This window comes from Psittacula echo, assembly GCF_963264785.1.
Source record: "Psittacula echo genome assembly, chromosome: 2".
Lineage (NCBI taxonomy): Eukaryota > Metazoa > Chordata > Aves > Psittaciformes > Psittacidae > Psittacula > Psittacula echo.
Genome location: NC_137737.1, coordinates 16,877,937 through 16,900,237, shown reverse-complemented (window position 1 = coordinate 16,900,237; position 22,301 = coordinate 16,877,937). Strand labels below are relative to the sequence as shown.

Here is a 22,301-nt window from a genome sequence, read left to right as displayed (position 1 = left end):
CACCTTATCTGCAATTCCAGCTTTTAGCCTGTGTCTGGATGACCCTTTTCTGTCTGTCTTTTCTGATTGTGTTGTGGATAATTTTTTTTTTTTTTCACTTAAGCTTGTCATGCTGGACATAACTTCTCTTTCTGAGCTGTTGAATGTTAACTGGTTGACCCACAGAAGTAGGAATAACACAAGAACTCTTCTGCCATAGTAAGAAATTCTTACATTTATAACGTCTTCTCTAAATAGCAAACAGCTTGTTTCTAACTTCTAGCACTGTACTGAAGGGGATTTTAATCTACAAACCTTCACCATGGTTCAGTCAGATGGAGCTTTAATAAAACGTTAGTCCATCTCCCTCTCTCTGCCTCCCCCCAGATCTCACACCATAGCTAGAGAATAGTGCCTTCAGCAGCCTTTTCCAAGCTGTTTCATTTGTTTACAGAGTGCACCAGAGTGCTACTGGGAATGCAGGGTGAAATGGCAAGAAGCTGTGTGTGAAATCTTCAAGTAATCTGTCATGTCCAGGAGGAACTGGGGGAAAGGGACGGATCTGTGGGAATACTGGAGGATATCAAAGCTAGCATTTTGCTTCTTGGATTTGGAGATCTCTCCCTACAGAATGGATGGCTCTGGAGTCTAAAAGAAGATGCCAGAAAAGAAAACCGCTGCCATTATAAATATGCACACTAAGGCAAATAAGCCTAGGATGAAGCAACATGTGAAGGACTTCTGGAGTATCAAGCTGCTTAGGCTAAAACCTCGTAAGAGGTTTGGTTTGGGTGAAGTATATAGGCATGTACAGGTGTGTATATATAGGGATAACACTGCAGAGGACTGCTTCCATCCCCAAGGCTGGGGACGCCTGTCCTCAGGTAAGGCAGGTTGCTGGTCCTGCATAAAACAGGGATGTTAATTCTTATTCCTTTGACCCTAGATGGTCAATAGCCCGCACTACGAATGCTAGTGAAAGGTGTCAGTTTGGCAAAATTATAAAAATGATTTTTTTCTTTATTACTCCTTCTTTGGAATTCTTCAGTGCTTCTCTGTTGTTTGTGAAAAAGCAAGTTCTCACTAATTAAAAAAAAAATTACATAGCTGGATTGATTTATGTTCCTTATTAGAGTAATAATTCATCTGTAATGGGGTTAGGTCAATTCATAAAATTATAAATCTGGGAGAGAAAAGGTCTCGACTCTTTCCCACGGTAAGCATTTATTCATGTTTGAAAGTTCTTGTTTACATTTGTGCAGAGTCATTATTTGGTAGTAAAAAGGCGATGTAGAGAAGTAATACTCTTAGTGTTACCATGCCATTGTATCTTTTACTTTTTCTTGCACAAAGCATTATAGACCCATGACGTTCAGTGTCATCAGAGTTCCTCCTCGTACCTTTGTATCTGCATGCATCTGTCATCCCTGCTGAGTACAATAATAAAGACACTGTATTTTTTATTTGATTGTTTAATAATGCAAGTATTTTTGTGGGAGTCTGTCTAACAAAACCTGTTTGTATGCTTATAGCCTTCTGACACCACAGTGAGATTTCAAATGAAGATATATTAGTGTGCATTACAAGCGTGTGATTGCTTGTGTCATTATGAAATAGATGAAAAATTAGTTCACTGCAGTAGTTTTTATCTGAACTGATCAAAACATCTCCCAATGATTTTTCTAACAATATGCGATTGGAATAACAACTTCACATGTTGTAGAGTCCTGTGCTGCAGCCAAGAGGCATGTAAATACAAGCTGCTTGTTTGCAAGAAGCTTCCAGATTTGCAATATGATTGCTATGGAAACCACACAATGAAAACCTTATAACCATCTGTGTGTTTTGGTGGATTTTGCTGCATAGCTGAGCTATTTTTGTTTACTGTGATTAAAATGTTGAATATATTAACCCACAAACTGGGATTATCCAAAGTATAAACTAGTATTGTGCAATGACAATGTGTTGGAGACTAGAAGACATTAAAATACCAAATAATAATGGCATTAAATTAGAGTCTAATGTAAAAAGATGGTTAAGTAATGTGTTAGTAGAGGAAACTGCGCAGTTTATGCATATTTATCATGGAGATACCACATTCCATTGAAGGAATGCACTGTTCAAGCCAAACTTTTACCCATTTTTTACTCAAGTAGCCTGATTTTTTTTATCCCCTCTCCTTTTAAGAAAAAGAAATTAGAATAAAAAAAATAATGGATTCATATAAAAAACTCAGCTAGTGTAGAATTCATTGTTCACTTCGTAAATTGTGTGGATGGTAGAATCATGTCTGATTGGGTGACTGCAAATGAAGTAAGTAAATAATTTTCAACATTTGGACTGACTGAAGAAAACCTTAACAAATATAGTTAGCTCTTTGTTGCACTGTCACCAAAAGAATTTTTTAGGTTTGCCATTGGAATCTCTGAATACCAGCAGAGTATGGAACATAACCTGTATTGTAAGTGTTCTTCGGATCTGCAGTTCTAGAGTTCACTGATTTGATTAGTGTTAATTACATATTGATTCAGGACATAATAGCAGAAAACATTAGTAAGAACCATAGGTTCTTTTCTACCAGCCTAAGCCAAGCCTATTACCTCTGCTCCACTGTGAGCATGATTGCATTAGCAAGTAGTGTGGACCATTTGCAACAGATTCATAAAGCACAAGTTTGTGCTGAAGACTTGATGTTCCTGCTGTGCATGTTTCAGAAGAGGTTTTCTATGGATTCACTTTAGTCTGGTTCCATGAGCTGAATGTGAATAGGCAGCTGGACCATGTTCAGTGTGCTTCCGGAGTGCCTCTTCTAGTCTAATTACACCTGAAAGTTTGTCCTCTTTGTGCAGCTCTGTAGTGTAAATCAAAGTGGAATAAGTGGGGATGGTTGGGATCTGAACAGGTATGCTAATACGAATAGCCTTTGAATTTGGGACCTTTCCAGTATTTCCATGTATTTCCTTGGTTCAGACATTTTTCCATTTTCAAATATGGATCTGGTGACCTCTTGTTTCTAGGAAATACGTTTTTCAGGAAGGGGAATGCATATATTCTAATTGTTTCCATGAAACCACAATGCAGTCTACATGTATTCAGCTGTACCTTATGAAAAAACATCTCTTCAAACCTCCTCTGCTGTTATTGCAGTTGAAATACCCTCTACTAAAGTCAGTCCTCAGTTGAAGCTAGTCTGATCATCATCAGTTAAAATCCACAGTGCATTCAACACATCAATTGATGTGTCCCCAAATATTCAGTAACATGTAACATCAAGATTTATTTAATGAATGTAATACTCTGTGTTGAATGCAACTGGGTTGTTCTGGGAAAAGGGAGCAATCCTAGAAAATGTGACTGATAATGGACCAATACTACCTGTGAGTGGTGTAATAGTAGTAGGGAAGCCACAGAATGACAGTGCCTCCTAGTGCTCTGGACAGCACATGCGGATGTATTTTTGCCATTTTTACTCCAACTGTGAGTGCTTGAAATAAACAAATGAGTGTACTTGGAAATGTGCAACAAGTGTTATGCCAAGTGGGGGAATATACTTGAGCGCAGTAAATAGTTCAGAATGTTTTGTGTTGTACTGCAGCTTCACATTTTCCCAGCTCTATTGTTTTGTTTGTTTTTATCTTTTTCCCCCCTCTTCTTCCCTCGGCTATGATATATATTGATCTCAACCAGATTTTTAGTTATTCAAGAGTCAAAAAACTCTTGCTGGCTTAGTAGGGCAGAATTTCAAAGCTCTGTAGTGTGAATCTGATGATGTAATTTGTAGGACTGCGTACATAGTTTAGCGGCAATAATGCATACTCATTTCAACAGGTCTGCTCTTGTGCTTTAAACATCTGCTTTAATGTTTGCAGGAACAGTCTTGTGGAAAGATTATTTTTTTACAAGGCTAAAAATCCTTTGAACTGTTGATATAAAATTCACTGTTTGTCAAAGTAGATAGGCAATTACATACAAGTTTTACAATAAGGAACATTTTAAAAGCTGTGAGTTCTGTATCTTTTGTCTGTCATTAATAAAATATCAAAATTAGTTGCTGAAATGCATGTCTTAAAAAGAAGCATGAATATCTGTGTAAGATGTGATGAGTATAAAAGCCAAATACTTTAAATATATTAAAAGCTTAATTCTTATTTGAGAAGTGGATTTATCAGTATACTATTTCTTCATTCAGTACAGCAGCGTTGTCAGTTTTGATATACTGTATAGGCCAAGATAAATCTGTTTCTGCTTCCTTATGAACATAAGGAAAGAAAACAGCTAAACCCCCTCGTACTTTGTGCCCTTTTTTTTCCTCATCAACAAAATTGTTGACTGTGAAATGTAAGGAGCAGGTCTTATGTCCCTGTACTGAGTGTAATACGGATTTACTTAAGTGATGGTGTGGGCATGAGAAAGTAGTTCCCTCTCTGTGCCGAACAAGAACATCTTTTGAAATTGCCTGTGGGGATTTCAGTGTTCCAGATCTGTTAGCCAGAAAACATGCTTCAGAGCTGTGATCCTCAGTTTAGTTTTCTTTATCCTGGTAAGAAATACATGTAGCAGAATAAGACCCTCATTCTAATTGCCTCAGAATGAATGAAACCCAGCAGATCTGTAGCTCTATATTTACTGTATTCAGAGCAAAGTGAAAAGGGAAACAGATGTTCACAACTGAGATTTTGAAAGAAAGCCCTTGGAGTGTTTGGATGGGTGGGGGAAACCACAGAAATAACAATGTTCCAACTTCTGTACAATGCAAAATAGTAAACAGGGCTTACAGTCTGGAAATGTAGAGTGTGGCTTTCAGACTGATGCAGGCTGTAATTCCTGTCAGCTGAGGTGTCCCTTCGGAGTTTCATTCGCAGTTGTATGTTTTGCAGAACATATTCCTTCAAAGGCTGAAGTGCCAAGAAAACCGATCCAGGAGAAAGTTACCACTGTTTCAGGTAATGAAAATCTTCCCTCTTTATTTTGTGTAATGCACTTTCTTTTTACCTTTATTTTCTTGTCTTTTCCCTTTGCTGTGTTAAAATAATGTTTTTATAGCTCTGTAAAGCTGTCTTTTTCATCTGGGTATTTGATGGCAGCAAAACTGCTTAGCACCACTTAGGATGCATGAAAACCACTTGAGAAGGATTTATAAAGTAAGCCAATTTATACAAGGTATTCCTTCCTGAATTACTTTGTAATGACTCAATTAGCTTTCATTTCTGCACAAAGGAGATTTAGTTGCATAAATTAGCTTATCATCATTGAGGAAGTGTCACTGCTAAAGGACAGTTTATAGATACAACATGCAGTTGCTGTCAAACCTATAAGAATCTAATATAGACATCTGTGTATACTTTGTGCTTGAGCAGAACAGACTTCTGCCATTCAGAGACTAACAGGGGACAACAAGTTGCCCAAGGGACTGGCAATGTAGACGTCTCTGAAAAGGTCAACTTGACACAGGCTCTGACAATCGACCCAAAGCTCTGTCTTCTTTGATAAAAATCAGATAAACTTAAGACCACTAATTGATCTGCAGCCTGTTTAAATGTTGGCCATGCATATCTTCAGTGCATATGATTACCACAGAAAGCAAATGAATTGGGTAAGAAATGCCAGAGTCCAGTGACAGCAGCATAAAAATTGGAAAAGGACACAAATGCCCAGAAAGGCTGTGAAGGATATTCTCTCAGCTTTAGCTTGGCAAACTGCCCTTGTGCTAATTATCTCTGGGACTGGAAAAATAATACCCCATGTAAAGTCACATGGCCAGACAACTTTTCTTGACAGAAAGGTATTTCCAGTTATGCTTAAAAACAAGATATATTTGTGCTTCAAGGGCACAGACCTCTAGATAAACTGTTGGCGATTTGACACAGCAAGTAGAGAAGACTTGCTTCTTATCAGACCTTACACCTTTTTGAGATCTGCTGCATTGTAACTGTGACCTGCACTGACATGCAAACTGACTCTCCTTCCCCCATCGTACTTAATACTCATAATTCTTTCAGGGCTGTCAAGGAAAGGGTGGGCAAGAAGAGTTCCTTTAGGAAGTAGCTCTGCAGTGCTCTTCCTGTTGCAACATGTGGAGAGGAAACAGAGGCCTGATTTCCTGAGCCATACAGGAAAGCAGGAACAGGTCGCTGTGAGGAGTTTTGGGTTGCTTTTCTTGGAAAGGAAACAAGAACCAAGTCATCAGATGCTGTTAGCATTGTGCTCTGCTAAAAACATGTGTAAAACAACATGACTCATTACAGCCTTCATATTTAGTACTTATTTAGACATTACTGTAATTATAAAAGTATGATGTCATATTGGAGCGTGGGGTCAATCCAGTTATAAAGTTGCCAGCAGCATTATTATTTTCACTAATATATCTTCTTGGAGTTCCTACTTTTAGGAAATCAAAACCTTAGCACCTTCATTTCTGAAAAGTTTCAACTGCTATGAGAGCAGCCTTATGAGTCTTTCTAGTATTTGTGTAATGTGTTTGAAAATACCAGTTCTCTACAGATACCAAATTCATTTCGAGAAGTAATTTTCTGATCTGATCTTACTTAGTTAACTGTTTAACACTGGAAATTTGTTTTACTTTTAGGGCTGAATTTACATGAATATTTCTGATAGGCATCACATAATAAATATCTAACTTGGATCCTTAATATTCATGATTTCCCACACAAGCAGTGCATACATTCTTAAGTTTAATTTATTGACTAAATTTATTAAACCTGGAAATATCCTGCAAATTGTTTTGAGCTCAGCCTGTTAAGTGCAAAAAACTTTCTTTTTTTCATACTCTTTTCTTGCCCTAACTTAATCTGTACTTCAATTAATGTGCAGACTTGATGCTCAAGTCTTGATGCTGACTGTGGCTGCTGGAAAGCTTTACATGAATTGCTAGTGACCTATTTAAATATACCGAAGCATTGAAGAGTTTCAGTTGTATAACATGGCTTGCTGGACCTTTTTTGGTATCACTATCTACCCATTATAATTTCCATAATCACTATTTCAGTAAGTGTCCTTTTCTGTGCTGTCTTAGTGTAAATGATTTTAGAGTAACTAAGGATCAGTAGGAGAGGGGAAGTGAGAAAGATTATACTGAACAAATAAGGCTAGATTAGATGTTATGTCTGCATAAATACACTGCAATTGTTTTCTCCTTATTTCATAATTTTTCTGGAATGTGGGAGAAAGGGCAAGTAAGTAAGTAACAGGCATTCTTTGCCATTTAGGACATCATCAGGACAAACAAGTAACTGTTCTTTAACAGGGCATGTCTCATCTGGGCATTAAGACTCAACACTGAGAGTCTAAATCATTTGTGTAAGACACAGTCATTCTGGTACTGTTAATTCTGAACTTCACCTGTCTCCCCATCTTTAAGCCTCCAGTATGGTAAATATTGAGCATATCATCACTAAAAGAGGATACAGTTCACCTCTGTCAAATGTTGTTACTGTGTTCAGATTCGTAATCTTCAAATCTTCAAATCTGACACTGTAAACTTTTGAAGAATCTGATCAAGAGTCAAGGAATATGATTCAGAATGGCAAGCTGTTTAATATACTGGGCAGTGGACCACAGTGGTGAAAAGAAAGCATATATATATGTTCGTTCCATAAGCAATGACTAAGCAGGTAATATAACTCTAGCTCTAAGTCACTACTGTTGTAGGGTTTGCTAATTTAGTTGCCATCAATGTTAAAATGGAAGGTGAGTGGAAATCAGGCACAGTCACATTTATTCTAATGTTTTAAGTAGTGCATTTCCGTATTTGAGCTATAATTCCTGATTTTGTTTTGGTCAGTTCAGGGTTCTGACAGGTTTGTGCTCAGAAATGGCATGTGTCAAAATGGTCAAAAGGTAGTGGTCAGGAATGGAACAGCCTGCAGATAGATTGCCTCAGGCTGCAATGGGACAGCACAATTAAATCGCTCTGAAATAAGTGCTCCTAATCTGTTGGGTTTTTTTCCCAGGGTTTGTTTTTCTCTGTCTATTGAGGCTTTTAGAATATTCTTATAATTTTATTTTCCCTTGAATAATCTGCGGGCATTCTTAAGTTTTAAACAGTCTACAAGATTTGAAGAACATGCTTGATGATGCTTGTCACCTTTCTTTCTTCAAGCATTTATTGTCAGGTGCCAGTATGTTTCAGTAAAATATGCAGACTGTGAGGAAGGCTGGCAGCCATTGCTGTTTGATATGTCAAATAAACTCTGAAGTGTTTTCATCAGTATATTGGAGAAAAATATCTGTTTTTCCTACTACTGTTGTTACTGGAAAAACACAGACGACAGAAGAAAACCATGTGAGGAATTCTTTATGGAAGAGTTTTGGAAACTGTTGGATAGTTCATCCAGATATCTGTCCTGGAATGAAAAAAGTGTTTCCTGGAGAAACAACCTATCCAAAATCCTGCTCAGTCATTTCTTGTGATTGGTAATATTAAAATCAATGGGTAGGTAAAACCAAATTGCTTTCTACTCCCTGCTACACATTTAAATTTTCTTTGGTCTTGTCTTGTATTTGCGGCATAAGTGATCATGCCTTCAAAATACTACAGACTTTAGTAATTAACATCATCATAGTATGTTTAAGGCACACAACATTTCAGAGTGTGTAAAAATAGAATGTATTTGTGACAGAGTAATGCCAGCAAATCAGCACCTTTTGAATCTGAACTCTAGTGGGCACATAAGTTCTAGATGCTAAATCCACCAGCTGTTTTCAGGTATTGTGTGTTTAAAAAGGCCCAGATCATTTCATTACTGTATAAATGCCAAATTCCTTCACCCAGGTCTCCTGGTTTTGGTTTCTTCAGTTCTTCAGAGGCAATCAAATGAAATTTGGCAGGGTCTTCCCCGACTGAAAGAGGGACTGAAGTAAGAAATAATGGGCTTATGTTTTGCAGAGGGTTTTGCAGCTTTTTTTTTTGTTCTACCTCTGTGTTTGTGTAGTGCTGGGAATAATTTTATGAGGTATTTTGCCTTTTAGATGTATAGATTCTGGAGTTAAGTTTACAATTTGCTTTTATGCGTGCATAGTTGCAATTAAAGAATTTTGAGAAATTTGTGCTGGTGGGTACAAGATAGGATTTCAAGTATGAAATTAAAACTTGTTGGAAGACCAGCACAGTTGTTCACAAACTTGCACTGGCACTTCCTGTCCCTGTTTTTCATTTCTGTGCTCCTAGTACATGTTTTTCCTGGAAATGTGGCTTTCTGATTTAAACAACTCTGTCTTGTGTTGAATTCACAAATTAGGGCACAGAACCATGGTTAGTCTTTAGGCAACATCTTCACCATTGCAACAAACTTATTTTAAAATGCAGCTTTTCCAGTGGTGCCATGTTATTAGTTGAGTTGCTTTTTCACTTTAAGGCTTAATTAAATGCTCATGATGAACATCTAGGGAGAGATGTGTCTCACCTGCTGTGGGATCTCTTCTGTTGCTGATGTTCCTCATGCAACTCCCATTAGTGTTAACAGGAGTTACTTCAGACACACAGAAGTAAGAACAGAGCTCAGATTAATAAAGGTCAGAGACAAAAATCATTATTCATTTAATTTCAGTTCTGAAGAAGTAAAAGTCCTGATTAATGTATTTTAAACCAAATCTGCTGAAAGATTTGAAAGGTAGGATATACCAAAATAGTTCTTTTTTTTTCTCATGTGGCCTTACATTATCTTTTATGGCATAGAACTGGGAACTGGGATCAGTGCAGTATCAAAAGACTGAGGAGAGGTTTGATTTAATACTTATCACAAATTAATTTGGTGTTAGCCTGTGTTACTCTTTATAATTGTCTAATGCTAAATTGATGAATTATGAGCTGACAAATAGGAAGGACCAAAATTTGGAGATATAACATTTCAAACTGATTCCACCCTTCCCTTGAAATAATCCTGCCTCTGCATTTTACAGTAACTAAATATCCTATTTCTGAATGGTTGGGAGTTTTTATATATGTGTGTATTGCTGCTTTTAGTGTGGTGAAAGGAATTTGTGCACTGGTAGCCAGAACGCCCCCTAGTGCTATATAGCAAGAGGCAGCTATTAATCACCAGTTTATGGAAAATTAAACAGTGGCTAACTTGCACAGCAACTTTAAATTCAATATGTAACTATGTAGCCATATGACAGTATTGCCATCAAAAGAAGGTAGTACAGAACATGGACTGAAATGGATAAATAGAAAACAAGCCCTTCTTGCTTATACAGGTAGTATTAAAATTAAAATCAAGGTATCTATCGAAACAGGAAACAACAATCCTGCTTTTTTTTTAATAGCGTGACACTTTATATGTCTTGATACTTGATATTTTGGCAGGATTTTTTCGGTAATAAAGTGAACCAATCATGATTAAATTGTAAACTATAAATAATGATGTAGAGTGCTAATGACATGCAAATGTAACTAGTATATGCTGGAATAACCAGCAAGCCTGCTGTTCAAGGATCATATAACAAAACTAAGATGACAGCCTTGATCCAGCCAGTTCAGTGATATTTATGTTATCAGAATTAGAAGATAGCTTTCCAGTGATGTAAATTATTAGTACATATACATTCTGTCTGGTTAGTGTATACATAATGTAACTGGTCATCTTAGTGCTATTGCTTACATTCTTTTTACATTAACTCATCATGCTCCGTTCTCATGGAATTAAAAACAGGAAATAGTTTGCAGTGTAACAGAAGCAGCCAGTGTATTTAACCATGTGCAAGCACTGTGTTTCAGTAGATGTACTCTGTATTGCAAGTGTATGACAAAGCATTTATTACTGTGTTATTGCTGTATTACAGAGCAAAGAGTGCTAAATAATCAATCAGTTAATGGTCTGTATGGCAGCTTGAACACAGCACATCCATTGTGCTTATGCTGTTAGAAGGATGAGTTTATGACTGTAGTGTAGTTGCATGTTTAGCCAGAGCTTAATGTCCTAAACTGGAGCTGACACAAATATTTTTAAAATGCAGCTTCAGCAACAGTTTCCAAGTTCTCCAATATTTCAGAAGGAACAATCAAGGATTATCTCAAAGGTTCTCAGAGAAGTTATTTAGTTTTGTTGGAACAGGAGAGGGAGGGGGAGCGTATCACAGAATACTTACTTTGGCTTCCTTTCACAGATTATTATTAATTATACTGTAACAATTTTATCAGTTTCAAGTTGAGATACAAATATGGCTTGCTGGAAATATATTCTAGAAGAAAACTAGCTGCTTTAAGTTGCAGCTGGAAAATGCTTTGAAAACCTGTAGCTGCATGTCTTAAAGTGATAGGACTTGCAAAAGAAGGGCTTGCACATTAAACTTGTTTTCCACTTCCTTTTGTGGTATGAAGGAGCAGTTTCTAAAAAGAAGAGTAAGAAGTGTGCTTTAATAAATTGCTTTGTACTTTAGTCCCTCAGTCTTTATCCTTTTGTGATAAAATGCTGTTTTCTTTACAGATAACAAAAATACCGATTATGCCAATTTCTATCAAGGTTTGTGGGACTGCACAGGAGATGTACCTGATGAGTTGACATTTAAACGTGGTGATGTTATCTACATTCTCAGCAAGGTATGGGATGCTACTGGGGCTACATAGTTGTAAAAAGCGAGCCATGCCAGAAGGGCACATTCCCACAGTTCTATGGGGGGAAACTGGCACTCCCTTTCAGATCCTTTGTTTACAATCAGATATTCACTGCAATTAATTACTTTGTCAAATGAACTATAATCGCATTTAAAACATAGCTGTGTAACAGGAATTGACTTAAAAGCATGTTTATTTACGTGTTAAATCTTGGCTACCATTTGTTAACTGATTTAATGGGAGACAATGTGCTTTCTGCTTGTAAAAGTTAACCTTGTAGATTTTCAAATTATCTTGTATGTTATGTTTTTTGTTTCCTGTTTTATATTCCTGACTGTGCTGATTCTGACGTTTTGGGCATCTTGCTACAGAAGGTGGTTTGTTTTTTTGAACTATGCTTTCATCTTTGTATGTATATTGTAATTGTTTTGGCAGCTCAGATTCCAAATATGTTTGCACTGACAGATTTGGGCAGTTTTTAATTCACCGCTTTCCTGTTTGCAAAGCAATTGAGAAATGTAATTCCTCTCATCTGAAGTGATGATAAGCACTATAAGCATAAAATTTTATTTTACATTAATGTTGTTTAATTTTCTTATTTTTCCTTAACCTGCTCCCCCCCCGCAAAACCAAAACCTCCCCTAAAATAGAGATCTTATGGTCCATTGAAGTCTACTTCTGAACAATTCATCAAAGAAAATTTCTCTTTTCAAGTTCTCATTGGAAAAAACCCACCTTTTAAAATGTATGTAGAATATATATCTCAGATGTAATTGCTGTTCAGTATAATTAATGCCAAAGATATCATAGGTCATTGAAATATACAAGTAGGTGCATGCAAGCTAAAGGCATCTGTCTCAGTTTCAAACTTCTCAGTTTTGTCACAATTGCTTTAAATCTTCACTGATACATTTAACTACAGTGTTTCCGGATAATAAATGTAACAGCTTCTGTTTTAAATAAATTTAAGATTTATGGATAGAAAGATGGTCCTATATAAAAATGTAGAAGATATATTACTAATGGTAATGTGACCATGTATGTCTTTAGAAGTATTTCATTGTCACTTAAATTAATAACTACATTGCATTACTAAAGGCCGGATAACACTCTTGGATTAGGCAGACTTTCAAGCAGTTATACAGCATCTAATTTAAAATAACCACTTCTTCCTGCTCTACTTCTGCCCCCCAAAAAGCCCATGAACAGACTATTTCCACTGTATGAGTTTGGCCTCTTTGTGGGTTGTACTCTTCTGATATGGTATGTGGACTATAAAATCTTAATCTTCAGTTTGTAGGTGAAAAAATCATTTGCTCCTTCTCCAAAAGAGCAAGAAATTTAATCTAAAATATGGAGCCGAATAGAAAAACAGTAGCTTAAGCTGTCCTCTGTATATCAACTGTCCTGTGGTCATGCCGTGATTAATCCGTAATCGGTCCTTGAAACAGGCTTGCTGCTGCTCCAGATATATAGAGCCTCTCTCTTTGGGAATGATTTCTACTCCAAAATACAGCCTAGAAAATTCAGCCCCGTTTCACTTAAAGATTGTTACAGCTTTTTCAGAAAAATGAGTGTTGGCCACTGCTGTCAGCTCTGAATTTAGGGTCCTTGGAGGGGAAAGTGCCAGAGAATTATCCATCTTAACCCTCCACTTGATTCAGTTTCAAGGTCTGATCATTTACGAGCTCTTTGTCTGGCAAGTGGAAATATAACCAAAGGAAAAGTGAACTTAACCATCTTGAAGTTGGTCAAGACTTTTCTTCAAGGTGCATTTCCTAAGCCACAACATTAATACTCGGATTTTGTGGCAGTCGGTAGGAAGCCTTGGCAATTCTTTTATTTTTTCACACCATCTAGTGGTTGAAAATGAGAGATGCAGGTACTGACAGGAGGCGATGTGAATGGATCCAAAATGGTGTCATAAATTCAGCTTCAGCTTGAACCCGGCTATGGCTTTATTGCCTTTCTATCATATGTCACCCAGGTATGAACATTACTCTTGAAAATCACATTTTCCTGATAAGGAAGTGAGTATGGGTACAGCAGTATTGTAGTAGGAAGGGTGAGGCATTAACAAAATAGCGAGTGTATTTGTGCAACATGTAATAGTTCTTTGTTTTACAATGAAATATAAAAGGTATAGCTTGCTCTGATGAATCTGATAAGATAGATATTTGTCTCTCCCAGCAATAGTTATGCCAAAGCAATATATTTTTACCTGCTTTCTCACATACCTTTTTGAGGGGAAGAGCGACACTTTTGTTTCCAAGAAATGAGATCATTAGTACAACAGAAGTGATTCGGAACCAGTTTAGCAGTTTGGGCATGGATAGAATTTAAATAAAGCAAGAGAAGCGATATGTTATGTGTACCTTTCTAGGTGAATTCCTGTTAGAAGAATGGGCGCAAGCTTTCAGATTGGCAACATTTGCGTCCTAAAATAGCTGAGTGTTATGCAAAGACAAATCCCCCCTAATTTGCTTTAAACTGGGAATCAATTTAAACTGGGAATACAGTGTTAGTGGAGTGAGCATGGTTTGCATGCTTTTACTCTGATAATACAAATGTCGATGCCTGGCTAGTGTAATTACTGTAGAAAAGCATGTTTTCCTTGTTTCACAGGTGCATTCAGAAACTATTTTAGCTATTTTTCTAAATATTTATGTCAGTTGTTGCTTTTGTGTGGCAGCAGTCCTATGGGCTCTTCCGAAAAAAAAACCCAACCCAAACCTTTTTTATAGATTTTTCTACCTTTGAGAGTTTCTTTCAAAAGTTGGGTTTTTTAATCTGGGCAGAATTAACAGAACTGTTGAAATAATAATTGTTAGCTTTTCTTTATTTATAAAAATAGTTAAATTTTCAGATTAATTGATCAATGTGTCTGTACAGATAAACTCATTATTGGTTTAATTTATAATATTCTAGAGTACTATATATATAACTGAATATATAAAAGTGGCTGTTATAACTTACGCTGTGAATCATATGAACATTCAGAAAACTCTATACCCCTCTCCTGCTATGCAGCAGAAAACATTTTATAGCCATACTGATAGAGGGACTCATTAATAAGATTTTTTAGTTAATATTGACTTTTTAATTAATACTGACTATTAGAAATGTGATCCTTCGGCTTCCTGTTTTCTAAAATTATTATTGTTCTTACCTCCCATTCATTTATGGGCTTGCCTTTGTTTTCAACCCTGTATGATAAATGAGGAAACAAACTGTGGCATAACAATTCTTTTAAAAGTCTTCCATAGCTCTACTCAGAAAGTCAATCTTCAGAAACAAACACAACTGGGAGTGGAAGTAGCTATATTATTATTCCTTTTGTTAAAGTTTGTATGCACAATTTATGCATGCAGCACTTGCAGTATTTGTTTGCTTTAGGTGCGTATTTTGTGTTGGGACCTTCCATAGTTTCATTAGCCAAATGCACGTAGTAATGGAAATTAACTTATGTTAGCAGGTGACTAAAGTAAATGTAAAATTTACTTCTGTTATTATGCTTTACTTATGCTTAGTAAAATTACTAACATTTCTTAACTTTGAAGCTAATTTAATTTCCTTCTTATTTATATTTATATTTATATTTGCATTAAAGCAATAAATAATACTTCAAAATCAGAAATTATGTCTTAAATTGGAATTCTCCTTCCTGTTTTAGTATTTCAGCACATGCTAGTGAAATATCATGCTGCTCACCCTTGTATTTATGATTCATGGAAATCGCATCTATGACTTAACCCTTTGCTCTAGAATTTTCCATGCAAGTAGAGTGTTAACTCCATCTAGATTGCGTTTATTCAGTGGTTGTACATTTCCAGTGTGACAGATTTTTGTTCTTTCAATACAATAAACGTCTGCTAAAATGCTCACATTTTGCTAAGCAAAAATACAAGTTGAGCAGACAAACAAAATCTCCATACTTCAGATTGTTGCTTATGAAGTAAAGCACAACTTAACGGTGCAGCTGTTTCATAATCAGTGTGAGCATTTTGTACATTATCTCTATAATCTTCATAAAATGTATTTATTCAGTATTTTTCAACATGGTGTGAAAGGCTGTTTTTTGGCAGATCATACTGAGATCCACATTTAACAGTAGTTTCCCTTTCCATGACCATACTGCCTATGTCTACCGTAGCAAATAGGGAGTACCAATAGGAGCAGATTTGCAGAGTGAAGCACTTAGTGCTGAGGCCCTGGTGTCCACACTGTGTGTTTTCAAAGGGCTTTGATGTCCGAAGAGGTCCAGCCTGGTTTAGTGAATGAGAACACATTAGTGATTGGAACATATTCAAGTGCATCTTTCATTTTAGCTTCTGAAAGAAATGTGGCATGGGTGCTCTGAGACTGATGGCTCTGTAAAGTGAGCCAAGGTGGGCAAAGTGGGAGCACTGGGAGATTCACTTCAGTGGGATGCTTCTGATCAAAACTAAAATACAATGTGATGTTGTATGCTTCCTTCTTGTGGCTTGTTTAGGTATATTGCTTACAGGGCAAAAAAATAGGTATATGTTTAAACATCAGATAGGAGCAAAGGCCTTTAAATGGAAGGTTAGTGAGGACAGACTAAGGCAAAACGATTGTAGCTCTGTTGGTTTGCATACTGATTAGATGTAAGCACTTACCTAACTGATTAAAAAAAAAAATTGGCATTGTGCTATCTAATGGAAAATAAAATGGCCTTCTATCATTAAAGGTGTTTTCAGTGGCCAGTTTTGGTTCAGAATTCAGTCTACTTACCCTGATTTTATATGGGAACTCTCTAACTGGTGTCTATTTTGTCTCACATCATTGCAGGAAATAAAACCTAATAATACAACTATACAATAAATCTAAGACTTGCATTCTTAAAGATGACCATTTTATTGCTGTCTTAAAACAACTCTACTACCTGTGAACAAGTCTTATTCAGTTATCTAAAACATCTGTCATTTTCTGCTTTTTAGAGGAAATGCTGTTCTGTGGCAAAAATACTCCCTGGTTGATAGTGTATCATCCAGCAATTACACCAGAGGAAGTTCTAAAACTTTTAGCTAGTCTGAATCTCCTGGATGAATTGGAGATGTTTTAAAATATTATATTGCCAGAATTGCCCCCCAGGATATTCTTACTAAAAATAAAAAATTCTCCCTGCTTCCTGCACATCTTTAGCTTGATGGGAGAGGCCACTTATTTTAACCCCAAACAGGCCTACAGATACATTTGCCTTCAGTTTTAAAGTTTGCAGATCTTCAGCCAGTAAGTTTATATTACTTATAGTGCCACTGGAAGAGAACAGGAGAAAAATCTTGAATTCACACACTTCAGTTGCGTTTCTTTAAATACAACTGCATTGTTTTCTTCAAGGCATTGAAACACAATGATGATTTTCAGCAACATTTTTAAAGAAACAAAACAAATAAAAAATCCTACCCCACAAAACACAAAAACCATACCATATGCATTGAACAATAGGGACCAATTGCATAAGGACCAGATGTTTTCAACTTTTGCTGAAGTTAATATGGTGCGAAGCATCTGGAGATCCTCATTTACACAGAGGATCTGTTCTAAAGGTAGAGACTGTTTTGGAAATCCCCTTGAGTGTAAAAATTTTATCTTCTTGCATATCAAAATTCTCTTCTGCATAGTACAGAAATTATGGACTTAAAAGGTATCTGTAAAAAGCAGGTAGTGTATTTCTACCTTACTGTGATTTCCCCAAGTGCAAAAACTTTTACAATCAATGTCTCATGGAGTCACACATGCATACATATCAGTGCAGGGAAATTGGGATGGGGACAAGAAACAGCATCTGCTCACAGTGTGTTCAGTTGAGAGCATTTCAAGAGCCTGTAAACTCTGATGGGATTGTTTTCCCCTGCTATCATAGTGCTCTGTACAGAGTGTTTTGCCAGCACGTTAAATGTTGTTAACCTGTTCCTTGCTGCACTGTAAAATTGCTTCACTTTGGTTAATAGATTTCTGCTTAGGGGAGGGGGAAAAATAAATCCACACTGACAGACAGTGGAAGTAGCTTAGAAAGCACTTGGTCATTGTTAAGGTGGTTGTTTTGTATTATTTGGCATAATACATTCCTTTGCCCTGGTGCTTGTCTTCCAGGGGTTGCGGTGGCCCCTTCCTCCCCCTGCCTCTGCCTAACATTGCCTGGTATGGCAAATGTGCTCCCAGTCACATGGCAGAGCCCTGGCCGCACACTTGTGCATTCTCCTCATTGCAGGGCTGCTGGATCTGGCCCTGCCCCCCTCTCCTATCCCTCTATTTGCCTTGGAGCAATTAATTTTGCAGTTATTGAATTTCTTTGGAGAGTTATTTTCATACAGCGAGCGTCACAGCACCTCTGGATCTTGATAGCATTTCTACATACAGAGAAAGAAGCTTTGTGTTAGTAATTACCTAACATTGTCAGGAGCTGACTGCAGGCCTCTTTCTAGTGATAACAGAATAACCACATAATGTAGCTTTATAGCACATGATTAATAGAAAATAATTACACATCCTACAAAGGGATGCAATATTTCTTATAAATTGACTACAATGGTTCCTTAGATTAAAGGACTCTTCATTATTTTATCAGTCCTTCTGAAGTATAGTCGCTTGCCTATGTTAGCAGTGATGTTAAGAGCTGAATGCGGTGAAGGATACCAGATGGTAAACCCAGTGGTACCTGAGATCTGAAGCTGATGCTTGCAAGAGCACTGTGATTCCCAACTCTTAAGAATTCATATAAAACTCCAAACTGTACTCGTATCCTTCTGTGTATTAATCATCCTTTCCCACAAATGTGGGCTTTAGGGTTTTATTCTACACATCTTAAGCAGCAGTAACAGGCATATGGACCTCACAACAGCAGTGTAATAATTAAATTATATTGCTATAAAGCAGTTTATAGTTGCTAATGTTGATAGAAACAATGCATCAATTTGGATTTTATATGCGGCTTCAAAAAAGGAATGGTGGTGATGGCGGGGAGACTGCTTATCTGCCTGACCAGTAAGCACTCTTTTGTGGTACTGAGGACGGAAACGAGTGGTTAGGAGTTTAAAGAGAAATGTCTGTACTTTAATCAGGCTAAAAAGGAGTGCTATCTAATTATTCTAAACCCTGAGATTAAAGTTTTATATTCTTGGTAGTGAGGTATCTGCATTATATTTTTGTTTGGGCTTCTACAGTCTGCAGATAGTTTAATTGGGATTCATGTTGCTCTTGAGACCCATGCAAAGAATAGGAATGTAAAGTAAAAGCTTCTGTGTTGCAATATTGTCTGTATGGTGTAATGGTTGCAGTGAATCCTTAAATTAGTTTACTAGTCTGTTACATCAACATCCATTTCATCTTCTCACTTAGCTTCATGCCAGAGCAGTAAGTGGTGTGTTAGTAAGTAGCAAAACCCAGAAAGTTTTCAAAACAGCAGCATGCTTTTAATTTTAATTTGAGGTATCTGAATTGTTTCTTTTAAAACAATTGTTTCTAAGTTCATGTAGTGTTGCTAAGCGGGACATTTTCAATGGATAATGTAGTCTACAGGCTTTTTCTGTGCCATTTGTCATATGCAATTTAATGACCGCTTAACTAAGCCACTTCCCTCATTTCATGTGTTGTTTGTTTTTTTGGCTGATGTCTAGCAAAACTTGCTTAATCACTTTTGTCAGTCACTTCACGAGTTCCATGTAGCAGCTTAAGATCTTTTGTTGCTTTCTCTTGGAGAGATTTATTGCTGAGATTCCAGTAGTATACGTGAGTACTGCTCCCTTCAGCAATTTCCCACTTCAGTCTAGAAAACCGGCTTGTATATATAACCAGTGCATTGTGAGATAAACCACAGATCTTAAAACAGGCTGATCTGGAACATTGTAAACCTCAGTGTCAGGTTATTATTTAGCCTTTAAGGATTTGGGGTGTAAAGCGTACCCCCATGGGAAAAGTTATGAGGGGTTCTTAACTTCTGTAGAGAGCAGTTTGCACTGAAGATCAAGTCCAGATACCTCTAGACTTCCAGACCAGCCCCAGTCCCAGCAGTCTGCTCTGGAGTGGAAGGGGAAAGAAGGTGGAATTATTTTTGCAGCTTTCTCATTTGTATGTTCACAGCAAAAACAGAGGTTTTCCTGCTGCTTTTTAATGTGGATTTTCTTTAAAGCACGCTTACTGCAGTATTTTATGGGTAGTAGGATGCGATCTTTTAAATCACCAATTCACCATGAAGTGAAGGAAGAAAATGTTTAATTTAAGACTGGTGTTCAGCCTTCCACAATAAGAAAATATAAAAGTGTGTGTGTGCCTGCATGTAAGCATGTTTAAAGCAAATAAAAAGGCAAAAACCCTCCAACAAAACACAAAAACCCCTGAGCCCACGTGAAAGTGGGCCATCAGCAGGGCTTCATTGTAGTTAAGCACAGGGAGAGCTGAGTACACTAAGCACCTCATAGGACCCTAGAGAACTCTCTACCCGGCCAAATATGCCAGCAGCAAATCATTATAGCTCAGGCTCTAATGAAACTCCATTAACCCTTAAGCTCCGCTTGACTATTTATAACCAAAAAACTTTATCTACAGTCAAAATAATAGCTTCATCTCAGTAGGACCATTAATTCAAAATCCTACAGCCTTTTGCTTTTCTCATCGGAAGAGCAGCGTAGCAGGAGGCAGATGTTGCTTACCAGAGATATCTGTGTATTTTGTATTTTCCGTGTTTGTTCCAAAGTAATTTCTGTCTTACTGATCATTCAATTTTGAATAGGGTCTCTGTTTTAATAATGCTTCATTTGTAACTCAATATATGTGTGTGTGCAATTTCAGCTGTTACAATTTATTGAACTGCTGTTAGGATTGATCTTAAAATATTTACCTCATAGGAAAAAAAATTAAATTTGGATCCCACAATACTTGGTATTGCTTTTGGAAGATATTATTTCTTTAAACTATTATAATTAATTTTGTTTCATATTTATCTCACTAAGCCTAAACAAATTTCAAACAAAAGTACATTAGTCATCTGTCAGACATGTGAGATCTGCTGTAGAATTTTCTGCAAGCCTAAAGCAAGGGTAGACTTTGTCCATAGAAAGAGATTATGTATTAGATACATAGTGTTCCCTTCACATTTGAGCAGAGTAGCTTTTAAAGTAAAGTTGATTGTAAGTTTCTTAGGGTTTAGCCTTGTGGTACTAAAAGAATCCCAGTTGATTCTTATAGGTCAACATTGCGCTATTAGATTTTAGCTTCAAAGATAAGGCTTTTCTATTTGTGATGAATAGAGGATAGAGGTCGGCTATTTTTAGTAGGTGTTATAGAGAAGCGTGGCTGTAATTAAGACATTTTCCTGAGTATGTCTGGCCTTCTTAAAACTTAACTTCTGCGTTTGCCTAACAGTGCATGTGAATGCCTCCAACAAAAAGATACAATGTTTTAATTTTCAGTTGAAATGGTTATAACTGTATATAAGAGAAAGCATCCATAAGGAGTTGCATACAAAACTATTGCATTTATATCAGACTAAAGGTTAATATTGCATATTGTTTTCAATTAGGAGTACAATAGATTTGGCTGGTGGGTAGGAGAAATGAAGGGAACCATTGGCTTGGTGCCTAAAGCCTACATAATGGAGATGTATGATATTTGAGAGGCCTGGGTAAGTACATTTTAATCCAATCTTCTGTAATGGCTTATATGTTCCCTTGTTCTCTGTTTCATAAGTATTTCTTTCCTGGAACCTTTGCAGGAGTCCTGTTAACATAAAGATTATGGCAAAATATATTGAAGGTTCAATTAAAGCACTTTTTCTTGGATTCTGTATGAAATATGAAACCACAGTGTACAAAAGATGATGTATTTTATAACTATGTTCCTTTTCCAGATTTTCTTTTTCAGTAGAATTCATGTGCTTTGTAGTTTTATTGCTTTAGTATATACGCATGTATCTGTGCAGAAAACTGTGGAATGGGATAGATATTTGGTCAGGGTTTGACATGCGCTTGAGGTTTTCTGTTTAATGATGAACTTTCAACTTCCTTCTTCCTAATCAGGAGAAATCTGCACTTGGGAGTGGTGTGCAGCTGCAGCTTACAGACCCGGCCTCCGAAAGAAGAAGATTCTGCCGTACACGTTCTGTGGTTTCAGTGAATGTAGTCAGATCATTGCCTTGTGTATTTTAAACATTAAAAACTGTAATTGATCATAATTCTGAGGAAATGTTCTTCTTTTTATAGAATTGTAACGCTAGGAAATGAAGTAGATGGTAATTAACATATGGGGCACAAACAGCCAAATCGTGCCTGTTGCTTTTTCCTTCAGCATACTAGCAGCACTCTGCATAGCGATGGGTTTGTGTTCTTTCAGGGGATTTCCTCAGATTTAGAAAAATTAATGTGAACTTTGAAAGTAGAAAACTGTTACTCAGTTCATGCATGCATTAACCTTTTAATGCTCACTGTATGTTTTGTGCAGTTTCCTAGGAGAATCAAGCAAAATTTATGTGTAATATTTCAAGTCTTCAGGGAATTCTGTTTCCAAATGTTTGTGTATTTTGCTTTAGCCAATGATTAATTTTTCTCATATATTCAATATTGCATTGTTAATTATTATTTTGTTACCACAAAATGAAGCCTTGGTTCTTTTGCTGATACTAAATCAGCGTGCGTGGTAATACTGCCCTGATACCATTCTCACTTGGAGATACGAGTGATGTGAAAATTTATAAAAATGAGAATATATTAAACCACACAATTTTTGCTTAGTC

The 22,301-nt window shown here is 36.7% G+C and overlaps 1 protein-coding gene across 2 annotated transcripts in view; it reads left to right on the top strand.

Moving 5' to 3' along the window:
- The window catches only part of SKAP2 (src kinase associated phosphoprotein 2), a 116,014-nt gene extending 94,059 nt beyond the window's left edge, over positions 1–21,955 (top strand). For both annotated transcript variants that reach the window (XM_080610159.1, XM_080610158.1), the window contains 4 exons: positions 4,857–4,922; positions 11,424–11,536; positions 21,093–21,194; positions 21,589–21,955. In XM_080610159.1, the coding sequence (XP_080466285.1) occupies positions 4,857–4,922; positions 11,424–11,536; positions 21,093–21,185 (272 nt within the window). In that variant the 3' untranslated portion in view covers positions 21,186–21,194; positions 21,589–21,955. The remainder of the gene's footprint in view (positions 1–4,856; positions 4,923–11,423; positions 11,537–21,092; positions 21,195–21,588) is intronic.
- The last annotated feature ends 346 nt before the right edge of the window (positions 21,956–22,301 follow it).